Source organism: Erithacus rubecula, assembly GCF_903797595.1.
Source record: "Erithacus rubecula genome assembly, chromosome: 5".
Taxonomy (NCBI): domain Eukaryota; kingdom Metazoa; phylum Chordata; class Aves; order Passeriformes; family Muscicapidae; genus Erithacus; species Erithacus rubecula.
The window spans coordinates 52,146,047-52,159,095 of record NC_136687.1 but is presented as its reverse complement, the minus strand read 5'-3'; the positions used below and the strand labels follow the sequence as shown (position 1 = coordinate 52,159,095).

General features: G+C 43.6%; 1 protein-coding gene across 10 annotated transcripts in view; it reads right to left on the bottom strand.

Moving 5' to 3' along the window:
• Positions 1–2,751: 2,751 nt before the first annotated feature.
• The window catches only part of FAM13A (family with sequence similarity 13 member A), a 115,026-nt gene continuing 104,728 nt past the window's right edge, over positions 2,752–13,049 (bottom strand). For 8 of the 10 annotated variants that reach the window (XM_079305781.1, XM_079305785.1, XM_079305783.1 and 5 more), the window contains 5 exons: positions 10,197–10,292; positions 8,594–8,677; positions 4,546–4,742; positions 3,797–3,898; positions 2,752–2,925 (listed from right to left, as the gene is read on the bottom strand). In XM_079305781.1, the coding sequence (XP_079161907.1) occupies positions 2,799–2,925; positions 3,797–3,898; positions 4,546–4,742; positions 8,594–8,677; positions 10,197–10,292 (606 nt within the window). In that variant the 3' untranslated portion in view covers positions 2,752–2,798. The remainder of the gene's footprint in view (positions 2,926–3,796; positions 3,899–4,545; positions 4,743–8,593; positions 8,678–10,196; positions 10,293–13,049) is intronic. The other 2 variants (XM_079305784.1, XM_079305789.1) reach the window with 1 other exon arrangement.

Genomic DNA, 13,049 nt, shown 5'->3' with positions numbered 1-13,049 from the left:
ATCCAGGCTTTAGTTTTCCTGAACTGGGCCTGAACAATATAAAAATGAGCAAGTGCTAAGGACCTTTTTGTGACCCAGCATTCTTTCTCATCCCACTCTTCCACCAGCAGACTGACACTGCAGCCAGCTTGGCTCAGCTGCTTTCCCTAAAATAACTAGGGAGAGCTGACAATGAGGAAGAGCCCACTGGAGCAGGCAAAGGGGTTTACCCAGCCCAGACTTCTCTTCAAAGCACTTTTTGAGCCAGACTGCCAATTCAGTTAACACACCCCAAGGATCAGAGGAGATCCCATCTCAGGGATCTCAAGCCAAGCCTTAGGTCAGCACACAAGACCTCTGGACTGTTTGGAAATACAAAATTCAGTCTTTGCTGGTTTGATACAGAACAGGCATTTCTGCCATCAATAAAAAAAAACAAACCAGGCTATGAGTCCCCATCCCAAGTGTTTTCACTAACACACATCTCTGCCTTAGCCCATGTCCTGGGGATGATGCTTGTATCCCCAGTTGTCTGTTCTGTTTATGCTGGATATTAAGTTCTACACTTTCAAAGCTGGTTCCAAGAACAAAGGAGGGGACAGAAGAAGGACTCAGTTTGTTTTCAGAAACTGCACTTGGTCCCATGCATTCCTACTCCTGAACTGTGCTGTCTGAAACACAGACAGTGGGACAGAGCTCTCTTCTGCTTTTTAGTTAGCTTTTAGCTAGCTGAGAGAAGTTCCCTGGATTGTGGCTTCTCCTTTTCTTGGAACTGTTCCAAACCGCTTTGGACCAAAATCTCAGAACACCAGGAGCTCACACCTGTGGCCCACCAGGGCTGGGACATGGCATTTTCCAGCTCTGGAGGGGATGAGAGACACACAGCGAGCTGAGCTACACCCCAAGAAAAGAACTTTCTGAATCTGCCATTTCTTCAGAACAATGATAGATTTTATTGTTTGGTATTGTTCATTTTTGTTTGTGGGTGCTTTGCTTGTTAAATAAACAGGTATTTTTTCCACTTTTCTCCAAGGAAATCTTTTCCCGAACCAGGTGGGGGAATTTGCCCTAAACCAGGACACCCACCATGACTAGCAAAGGGCATGTGCAGCCCATGGGTGCCTTTGGAAGAGTTCAAGGGATCCCAAAGAGACCAAAACAGCAGCAATTTTGGCAAGAACACACACAGCACACATGGCAAGTGAAAAGGGATAAACCTAAGTACCACAACCCAAATACAACTATTTGTGAGCCCACTTGCCCTTAATAAAGAAGGAAAGGGAGAAGTTGTTCTGGGAGTCCTCTTGGCTCCTCTGGTATGACATGCATGAGGCCTGGCTACAACCAACACCAGATTTCATCTTGGCTATTTGGCTTCTGTACATTGGCAATGATCCCCTGGGGAGCTGAAGAAAGCATTACAGAAGTGCCCACCCTTGGTACCAGGGTGGAGCCTGGCTCAGGGCAGACCAAGAAGTGCACATAAGCCTCTGGAGTGGGAGAACAAGCCCAGGTGTCCCAGGATGTGAACTGTGAGCCCTCAGTGACTTGGTATCCCTGAACTCAGGGTCTTTCTCTCCAGGCAGCACCTGTTTGACACAAGCACCTGAATCAGGTGTCCCAGGACTTTCTTTTTTGCAAGTCAGAAACTAATTTGGAAACAGAAAATTGTCAAAGCTTGCACTCTAGACAGGTGCCTTTCCACAGGCAGAGCACAGCTCCATGCTCTCAGTTCCCTGTGGTATCCTCTGTATTCCCACATTCCTCCTACACTGTGAAAAAAAGCCCATCCTCTGCTGCCACCATCAGTGTTGCTGCTGCAGCCCACAAAGCAGTGATGTGCCCAAAAGAACAAAATTTAGGTGAGTTTGTGGGACACCCTTGTGGACTGCTCAGCTTGGCCTCAGGTGTCTGTACCATGATGAAGCACACGTACTAATGGGGAGGGTCTTCCAGATATCTACCACATATTTTACACCAGATATTTAACCAATCATCAAAATGCCAAGGGATTCTGACTTAAAGCTTTCAAAATTTCTTCTCTTCCCTGTTGCCCAAACAGAAGGTCTCAGTATCACCCTCCAAGCAGAACAAGCTGGTTAGAACCTAGCTGCATGGCTCACTTTCTTTGCTATCCCAAACATACAGGTACTTCCTTCTACTTAGGTTGAATTGGCCATCAAAAATGTGGGAAGAAAACCCAACTCAAGCCTGGGCAAAATTGCAACTCACACCAGCTCTGGCTGATGACCAGGAGATTATTACAGCATTTCTCTAAAGCAACAGAAGATGCTGGACTCCAAACAGGTCAAAAGTCTGAGCAAATCTTTTCTGTAGCTACACGAGAACAGTCTTGGTGCTGCCTGATCTGTGCCTTAATTTGAGACTGGTCAGGGCACTTGTCTGTTCAACTCAAGTAGAAGCTATTTGATGATTTCATTACTATTAATCCTATTTTGCCTCTTGCTATAATATCCTGTGGAAAAAAAAAAAGAGCATGGCTGGCTTAGATATTCTAAATATTATGGATCTGTAAGCAAATCAGTAGAGAAGGATCCCTTCAGTGCAGTCACTGAGCGCAGAGTTGTGTCTCCTACACTGGCAAACTCCATTTTGGACATCAGGCATGGAGAAACAGTGGGCAAATGTAGAGAGTGACAGAAATCCACCTTTCCTCCCTCTCCCACCTCTGGGAATGACCCTTCAGTTCCCAGGGAGCTCCTCAGCTCTCCCAGTCAGGCCCCCGCTGCATCCACTTCATGCATTTGTCCATTTGGTGCTCTCTCCTCTTTGTTTATTGGCAAAAACAATCTCCTCCTTTACATGATCTTGGAGCTAATATCTCTCTTACTGATCAGGACTTCCAGCAGCCTCAGCTTGGCCTTAACCTGCTTGTATTCATTGTACTCTTCAGCCATGGGTGTGCGGTCTTCTTTCTGCACATTCCTAGTGGGAGTGAAAGCAGACCATGAAGATTCCTGTAACAGAAAGCCTCCCTCTGTCCACCAAGATCTACAAGGCAGCCCCTCTCCTCCACTCCTGATCAAGGAACAAGACTAAAACATTTATGCTTTGAGAGAAAAAACAAAACAAACAAAAAAAAAAAAAAAAAAAGGGGCAAACAAGCCGTTCCAACAAAGTGTGGGATGCTTGTGTGCTGAGGTTGAGTACAACCCCATAGTTCCAAATAAAAAATTCTACTTGAAGCATGTCCTGCTTCTGTGAAACCACCAGCTCTGCAAAACAGCTGGAAAACACTTCAGGAGCCATCTGAGTGTCAGCCTGTGAGCCTGGTAAAATAAAATACAGCCTCCCCTGGCCTGGCACCACAGCACTTGCACAAAGAGGCACACTTGCCAAAAGAAAGATGGTATTTGATCAGACTGCTCTTGCCTTACAGGAACATTTTAAGTTTTCAGTGATTTTACAAAAGTCCCTAAGGGTGTTGGCTGATGGCAAGAAACAGACAAGGTAATTTAAGTGTATAAATATATGAAAACATTCTATCAGCTCGTTAATGAGGGGCATTTTCTTGAAACAATAAAACCAGTTACACTAAAGCAGAAATACTTGATAAAACTAGTGTCTGAATACCTCACAGACAAGCAAGAACACGACAGAAATCACTAGGGGAAAAAACTAAGTACTTTAACACAGAACTTCCACCATTCTAAATGTGGGGAAAGCAATGATAATGTTTGTGAAGAAGAAACATCTAATACTGAGTTTGGGTAACTTTGTCTATTTGGAGATCTTTTCAGATGCAAAACAGATTAAAAGTAGCTGAAGAACAGCGAGGTAGCTGAGAAATTGTTACCTTCCATTTTGTCGGAAAAAGTTATCTTCAAAGTCTCTCAATTTTTTTCTGATTCTCTTTTTCTCTTCCCTGACTTCTTGGAGCTGCTCTAACAGTTCGGGGCTGTTGGGTTTAAAGATAAATGAGATTATCCATACATATACAATAAAAACAGAAAACACCCAGTAAACCTAAAATGTTTAGTTGTATGCATGCCAAGCAACGGAGCTGCTCCTGTCAGCAGCTCTGGCAGCCTCACATCACTTGAAACAAAAAGCTCTCTAAATTTAGTTCAACAAAATGATCATAGTCTTAGGCTGCAGCCTCTAAGGAGGTCAAGTGTGCACTTCACAATTTACCACTAACTTCTAAGAAACTTATCTCCTGCAGATAGGTCTGGGTTTGGTGATTCTTATAGGATCAAATTCAATGGCAACAACTTAGGGCTAACCACATATGTTTGCACCAGACTGGGAACTAGCAAAGCTAGTTCCACTTGTTCTCTCCAAAACATGACAAACCTTCTGGAGTGCAGGGTTTTCATGATAAAGGCTTGTCACTGGTGGAGTTACTAGTTAGTGATGGAATCCAAAGGTGCATAAGCTAAGTATGAGCCCTTTCCTTTGAGGGCCTATTGCCCTTAAAAATGAAACATGAAAACTTCTGGCTCAGATTATAAATGAAAAAAAATCTCTAGACACTTTTCTGACAAATAAAATGCTATATTTGCAAGAAATAACTTTTTGCAGTTGCCTGTGAATTCAACATACATGGATGCCTCATGGAGATTTGAAAGCCCCATATCCTGACTGCTCCTAGATGGCATCTTATCATCCACTGGGGAAACAAAGCCGTCAGCATCATCTTCTAGTTGATCCAAGAAGCTGCGCACACTGAAATCTGGTTTTATGGTAATTGTGAGATCTGGCTTCACATTGCTGTCCTCCTCTGAGCCCTCCTCTTCTTCCTACACACAGGGATAGAGCACCCCCACAACAAGACAGGTTATTGCTTCCCTTCTCAGGAACAGGCTCCTCTCACCACATGCACTTGGAACAAGAAGTGGAAAGGCAGAGCAAACACTTCAATTGCCAAGCAGTACACAGGACACCAGAAGACCATCAGTAAAGACACCCTAGAACCAAAGCATGACAGAGAAATTGCCACCACAAACTCAGATTGGTTAAGGAGACCCAGAGTGACACAACTGAGTGGAAAACAATACCTGGGCTTCAGAGCAACCTGCTGCTTTGTTTAGTTTATGTATTTTGATATAAATGTTACATTCACAGTTGTCCAAAGCACACCAGCCGTCCTCTGCATTTCCCTGCAAACATTTCCCAGCATAGAGACTGCCAGGGTAAAATGTGGAATTTTCTCTCAAGAGATGCAGCTCAACAGCTCTCTCTAATGGCTGAATTCAAGACCTCAAATGCTCAGACAGTGATACCAGTCAGCTCAGATGAGTCTTACCCTTACCCAAATGTGGGATATGATTGGCTGTAAAAGGACTGCTGCTGCTAACATGTTCAAACATCAGCTCTGACCATTTTGCTGGAATATACTAAAAACTGGACTGGAAAATCTGCAATTTCTCATTTCCTCAATGCACACTGATGAATTGGTTGCGTTTCAATTTTTTTACAAAATTTATAGGCGTGAGATTTGAAAGTCCCTGCTGCACTTGGCATTCACCAGCTCACTGTGTTCTCAAAAGTAGGGCTTATCCTGTGACACTGTCCAGAAATAATTTTAATTATCAGGGAATGAGGCTCAGTCTCTTATGTATGGAGACATTTCTAGAAGGCAGTTTTCAACTTTAATATAAGGAATGAGGCTGCTGGCAAATGCCAGCATGGACAGTAAATCTCTCAAATATGTATGTATATGTGTGTAAATGTATTTATTTTACAGCCATGTAACTCTAGCCAGGAAGGATCTAAGCACATGAACGTCTTTAAAAGCTTTTGGAGGCTAATATCACTGAAATCTTCAAGACAAAAATATATTGTAGCACCAGGATCAAAAGCAGACATTTTCTTGATTTGTTTTTTTCATGTAATTCCTTGTGAATAGTTCAATTATTCCTAAGAGACTGCTCCCATATTTCAAGCAAAAAGGGAGAAGGTAACACCAGGACCTGGCTTAGTCCCATTAAACCCTCAGTGATTTATAAATGCATACATTTAAATTTAATTATAGTTTGCCTAGAGTTTTCTTCTTAAGTTAAAGTTCTAGGCCATGATGATGCACTGAAAAGCCACAGGCTGAAAATTACAACCAAGACTGAGGCTGGAGGGTTAAAAAAAAACATTATCTGAGAAGAAGTTTTAAATAGCAATAACAAAAGATATACAGAAACTTGAATGCATCTTAGGAAAATCTGCAGAGAACTTGTGGAGTTGAAGCAATATTTAGCACATGATTAGACGAGACCCATTTTCCCAGACATCAATTGCACAGTTTAAACAGAAAGCACAGACCAGCAGCCATGTACTGTTGTTAAACCCTACCAACAACTGCAGGCTGAAGTGGGGAGGGGAGAGCACCTTCCAGTGCCATTTCCCTGTCCCCAGGCCTCCCACCCTGCCCAGGAAGGGCTGCAGCAGGAGAGCACAGATCCTGCTGTGCCGTGGAGGAAGATTTGCTAAGGCAGTCTAAGCAGTAAAAGCAGCACACTTTGCTTTAGAGGAGTCTCTCTGGCAACAAAGGAGGAGCTCCCATGCCCTTTTCTGGGAAAACTGGAAAGAAAGCAAAGGCACAATGCCCATAAGCAGTGTGACAAAGCTGCTGCTGAGGACAGAGGCAAGGTGTTTTCCTCACAGACACCCTTGAGCCTGTCTTGCCTCGCTGCCCCAGCCAGCAAGCAGCTCAGGAGCCAGCCTCCTGCCACAGGAGGAAAAGATGTGCACAAATTTCATTTAGACCTCAGAGTCAAGACACTGCATATGGCTGTCACAAGACCTCTGAAATCATTCTGCTTTTAAATACAAAGGAGCAAATTAAAAGGATTCTCAGCCAGAACTCCAACAGAAAAGGCCCTTTAAGACCTTCCCTTTAAAATGTCTCACACAGGAACCTCACTTCAAACCTGCAGCACCATTTACACCTTGAACCAGAATGATCTTCATACACAGGACTCATTTAGCTCCACCTGCTTGGACTCTTAGGCAATCATGAGCATTCCAGAGTCACAATGTCAAATCCCCAGACTATCCTATCATGGGCACTCCCACAAAGCAAGAATTCCAACGATTTTTCCAACACAACATTCAAGATATTGTACCAAAATGTTTGGTAAGGTCACCTCAAAACACCTCTCAAGTTTTTAGTCAACTCTCAAATGCTTCAAGGAAAATTATCCATAAAAATACAAACACTGACATTGTCAGTGGCCTGTCAAATATTTCCCTGCCCATAGTGGAGCCTATGCATAAGATAAGTTTTGGAGCCTTTTTAATTTCCTCTCTTTAGTTCTGAGTGTAGCTCAGTACAAAGCTGCCAGATGTAGCTTCACAGAGCCCCATTTAAGTGTTAATAGGCACATCATGTTAACAGGCTGTCATCCTGATCTTCTGCCACCAACCCCTCCAGGTTTGTATTCCCTGCAGGACACTGCTGAACAGGTTTGGTGCTGCCCTGGCACAGCACCAGCCTGTGCTGGCCATCAGAGATCACCATAATTGACAGCTCTAAGTTCTCACACTGGGTGTAGAGATGGAGAAAAAAAGGATACACTAAAACAAAAAACAAAAAACAAAAAAAAACCAAACAAAAAAAAAGGAAGCAAACAAAAACACTCCCACCAGACCAGTACTGGAGATTTGATCCAGTGGTTATCTAGAAAATACTAAGAAGCTCAGTGATGATTAACCAGCTTCCAAACAGCAGCTTAACATCTTCAATCTGCAATCTGGTATTAAAAAATATGTGCCTTGAATAGTCCATTAATATACAATCCACTGGACTCAATCACCTTGGATCTCTAAGTCTGCAGTATTTACATTTAAGCAAGCTCTGGCTGGATAAGAGAAATATGATCCAAATGGGCAGAAGCACTTCTCTCCCTTGTTTCACTGCAAGGGCACAGAAAGCAAGCCAGGGCCCAGCTCCATGCTGCATTTCCTTGTCTGCTTTTGGACTTTATTCCTCAGGGGAAGACCCAGTATCCCAGCAATCTTCCCCACCCCCAATTATTACTCCACAGCAGCACAAGAAGAAACACAACAATCCTGCCATCCATATCTGACCAAGTATCAACTAGCAGAACCAAGCTGCTCTTTACTTCCACCCTCATTAAGTTACAAACACCCTGCACAAGGTGGTGGAAAAGAGCCTGGATAAATAAGTGGATAAATAAGTAAGTGCCCAGCTGGCTCCACGTGCGAGGGTTAGTTTTGTGAGAGCTCATTCCTGCCACGGTGCTGTGTGCAAGCCACAGAGCCTGGGAGTGAGAGAAACTACTGCAAAACAAGTTAGTGTCTTTTAAAAGGAGGAAAGCAAGAAAAAAAGCCAGGTACAGGGGGAACTGTGATTTTTGATTTTTTTTAAAAGCAAAATAAAATATATTATGTGCAGATGGAGGGGAAAGGAGGATAGAAAAGAATGCAAAGCCAAGGAAACACTGTAGTCTTATCTACAACAAGGGAAGAATTTGATCAGAATTGGCGAGGCTTAAAGCAGCTACTGATTTTTCAGGAGGACACTGCAAAAAAATCAACACTGATAAAAAAAAAATCAATCAACCATTCTGTTTCATTGGTATAAGGGGAAAGTTGATGCAAACTGAGCAATTAGTTAGCAGCTGGAGGTCTTCACCTTTATCTCCTTGAAGAAGGAAGCTGTTTCGCCCTCGATAATTGGCTGCAGCAAAGGGCTTCTCCGCTTGCTGGAGGGGGAACCCTGTGACAGGTGTTAACAAGTATGTTACATTGTGAACCCCTTTCTCCTCCACCACCTGCTCTCAGCTCATTCTCACCCACACATTCACTCTCAGCTCATCGCTGGACCACCAGGAGACAAGTCTTTCTCGAGGAAGAAAAGCAGGCCTGGCAAACCCCCTGAACCTTGGGCTGTTTTCTCTCTGGATGTTGCTTAGCAAAGGACACCATTGCCAATCTGTTTTTTAAAAAGAAACCTGGATGATTATTAGCTGGCTAGTGACTACAAGACAAAGGCTGCAAGAAAATAATCCCCTGTACACAGACACAGAGCACTTGGTTCTCCAGAACTACAGGGTAAGCTCAGCCAGGCTCTCCAGATTTGCTTTCCAGGAGCCTGATTTCCCACTGAAGTACCTACTGATGTAGAGATGGATTTTCAAATGTATCCTGTCTCTCTATGAACCTTTCACTGCTCTCACTCAGAAGACTGGGAATAAAACCAGCCTCATCTCTCCTCTGCTAGCCTCTGTGGATTTTGTGTCTTTACAGCGCCTGGGCTCTCTTTGACAGCTTTGCATTAAATTGCCCATGCACACCTACACAGCCTCCTCCTCGATTGTCAGCACTGTCTTCTCAGCACACATTTTGGGGACCATTTTGCATATTCCAGGAGGAACAGCTTTTTATTTTGTTTTAAATGCAGGACCAAGCCCTTTCCAGCATCAGCAGAGAAAAGCCCCACTCCTCAGTGACACTGCACTGGGTAATGCTGTGCCAGCCCATTCACTTCATTGGCCATCTACAGAAACTGGGCAGAATATGAACACTACTTAGAAAAAGCAAAAAAAGGTTTATACATGACAGACAGTCAACAGGAACTTTGATAAAAGAACTCTCTTTCCATAGACAGGCTTGAAGTAATTAATTCTTAAAAACTGGACTACACAAATTGTCTAAAATTAAAGACAGTGAATTTTCTCCCTAGAGGGGTGCATCGGGTTCCTTGATGGTGGCAAAGCACCACCTTGAAACTAGGAATATCCACCATTTAGAGGATCTCTTTAATACAAATTAAGTGTCAGAAGACTGAGGCCCTTTCTTTCAGCCAAGGACACACCTGGCAACTCCTGTAGGATCTACTCGTCTGTTCCTGGGTACAGGAACCCTGTACATACAACCCTGTGGAACCAAGCAGCATGGAAGACCTATGGCTCAGCGTGGGTTGGTATGGAAAGAGAAGTGAGGCTGTAGCCAAACAGAGGATGGATGAAATAACAGTAGCAGCCCAATGGAAAGAGAAGAAACAATACAAGGTGAGATGTGCCCCATGGCTCACAGGTGGGCACTAAACTCCCTCGACCAGCTTTGCCCAACTTCAGTATGAAGAGTGTCACTGATTCACTCATTTGCTTGATCTCTGAGTGATAAGGGAGGTTGGGACTTAGCCTCAGTGATTGTGTTGTACACAAAAGCGTGGTGACTCCTGCTTCCTCAGCTTGAAACCAAAGAAAGAGCCCACAAAAGAATGCTCTACTCACAATAATAGGGATGGTGTTGGCTCTGGAGAGGATCTGTTTGACCAAGCGATACCTGTCATACAACGGCTTCATCACCTGCCGCTCATTTTTGGTAACCTGAAAAGAAAAAGGAGGAGACATCCATGAAGCCTGCAAAAATACTCCACTCCAGAACTCATGTGCCTGTGATCACCCTCAGTCTGAGAGGCTTGAAGAGACTTGTATGGGGGTGACAGGAGTGCAGCATCAGAGCTGAAACCCTGTCCATCACCGCATTGCCTGTGCCCAGTGCCAGCTGAAGCTGCATGGGGTGTCTTGTCAAGGGGCTGTAAGAGACAGGAGGTTTAAATGACCAATCAGGGATGAGATGTACACAGCACAAAATGACCTGCAGAGGCAGCACTCTGTGCTTGCAGTCACTCTGCCACCCTAAGCACAAGATGAGCTTTCCCACCCTTGTTCTTGTGGCTGGCCCTCAATAGCTGTGCTCATGACCCATGAAAAGAGAAAGCAGCTGCATTGACTGGATGTTGCAATGTGAGGAGACTTCCCTTGAGTACAGTAAACTACAGATTTCACAAAAGCTGACTTTCTGGCTTTTCTATTCCCCATAATTTCCTGTACAAGCCAGCAGTTTTTCCCTTTTAGCCCCCTCACCTTGCCCTCCATCCCTCACAGCCACTTTGCTGGGAAGGATTCACTGCAATGATTGGAAGGGATGAAGGTGCCAGGGCTGTGTGGCACAGAGAAGAGAGAATAGTGCTGTGATGTCCACTTCAGGTGTTCCTCATATTGCTCTGTCCTTAACCCCACTCCTCCTTAGTGCTTTTGTGCTCCCTCTCCAGTTTTGAGAGAATTACAAACTGAGTGTGCTTGTTTCTGGTTTTCTTTCAGATTCAAGGTGGGTTTTATTTCTTCAGTGTTTTCTTACAGCACATTAGAAAGCAAACATAATCCTCAGCAAAACCTGCTCATCATTCAGCACTGTCTGACCCACATCCTGTAAGTGTCCTTCCATTAGATCTTTTGTCTAACTTTAGATTATAAAGCTCTTATGAGGAAGCTTTAACTGATGTCATGCCTTTCTCCCTGCTGCTAATCACCAGAGCACCTGAAGATGTGACACACAAAAATCAGCATCAACAGCATAACCCCTAGGGAGTTTTGTGCAGTCTCTATAACAGAAATAGGAAAAAGGGAATACAGCTTGAGACAGGGGCAATTTTAAACTGCCTTTTGTTTTGTCTGCAGTTGACTTTCACTGGCATTATCTTTCTAAAGGTTTTACATCCTTCCTCCAGAGAAAGAGACAGTTTTGGCTTGTGAGGGGTAGAAATGTTGCAAGTATTGCCAGGAGTGGGGATAACCTCCAGAACATTCTTCCTGATAACCCAGCTTATGTTCCCTGCACTGGGGGCAGATGAACAGGGAGGCAAATGAGGAAGATCTTTATTCCTTTCCTGGTCCAATGCAAATATCCCCAGGCTTGATAAGGGGGATACAGATGGGCAGTCTTGAGCTCTGGGGGCCGGATGTCCCACACCCCCAAAGCACAGCAGGGCTCCAATTCCTGACAGCCTCAAGCTGCCTGTTCATTGAGTAAGCAGCTCACATGGATTAGAGGGATGTGAGCAGCATCAAACAATTCACTCAGACCTCTTTGTGTTGAGTTTTGTGCTGATGTGCCTGCACTCAATTGCACTGGCTAGAAAGTTGCCTCCAACTGTGGACATTTCTCTGTAACTCACCCAGAAAACAACTAGAGAAACTGGGTAACCTAAGTAGATATATATATATATTATATTATTCTTAGTTTTACAAGATTAGCAGTTTATGGAACAGGAGGTACAGCACTACCATTGGCTCAGACAGTCTGTTACTTAAAAAAACCCCAGGACTATGATGAGGCTTATGTTGAGGCTGAGAATCAAACCTTCAATTAACAACATTTCCAAGCTGATTAACAGCACTGTTCTGTACAGAAAAATAAACATAAGCCTTGGAATGGGTACAAAGTCCTTAGGTATGCTGAAGAATGGAAAAGTCAAACAACATCCTTCAGTGTCTGAATATCAGTGTGGAGGAGCAGCACAGAGAATTAATATAGGCACTGGAAGTTAAGTGTATGGAGTCTGAGCCTGCTCTGCAGCTCATTTACACCAGCAAACTTTACAGAAAGAACATTCTGAAAGTAAATGTTTAGTACATGGGCACATGTCTCATTAGGTAAACATAAGACCAGTAAAACCTCAGTATATTTTGGGAGAACATCAAAATGCAAAGAGACTGTTTAAATAATGGAGCCTTTGACACAACTCTGGGGCACACTCCACATGGCAAAAGAGCAGCAGCTGAGAACAGACCATTGCTTGCATTGTTAGAGCAGCTCAAGAATTTCTGCAGAGACAGACTTTTGGCCTAACTAAAACAGTTCAGTTCCACCTTTGCAGCTTCATCTATCACTGGTGCAGAAAGACCCAGCTGCACAATAAATCTGAGCTCCATTGTTTTTCTTGTTTAGTTAAATATCTTTAAGGAAAAAAAAAAAAAAACCTTGGCTGAACTATCCACATTCTCCTCAAGCTCTCAGTACTTTTCCACTGCTGCACTGCCAGGAGCTGGTAACAGCAAAAGCTGATCAGTCTTCCCTGCCATGCAGTTCAGTGTTGCTAGGTATAGACAGCTTACTTTAAAACAAAACAAATTTAAAACCAGTTGTATAAATGGAGCATTGGAAAAGGCAGGTGGAAATAAAAGTATGCTGACAAGACAGGCTCTGGGCTTGTTATCTTTTTAAACAGATAGAAGCGAGTTCACTTCAGTAAGATGCCACCTGTTGATTTATATAATTGTAAGAGCAGCAAAAAAAGACTT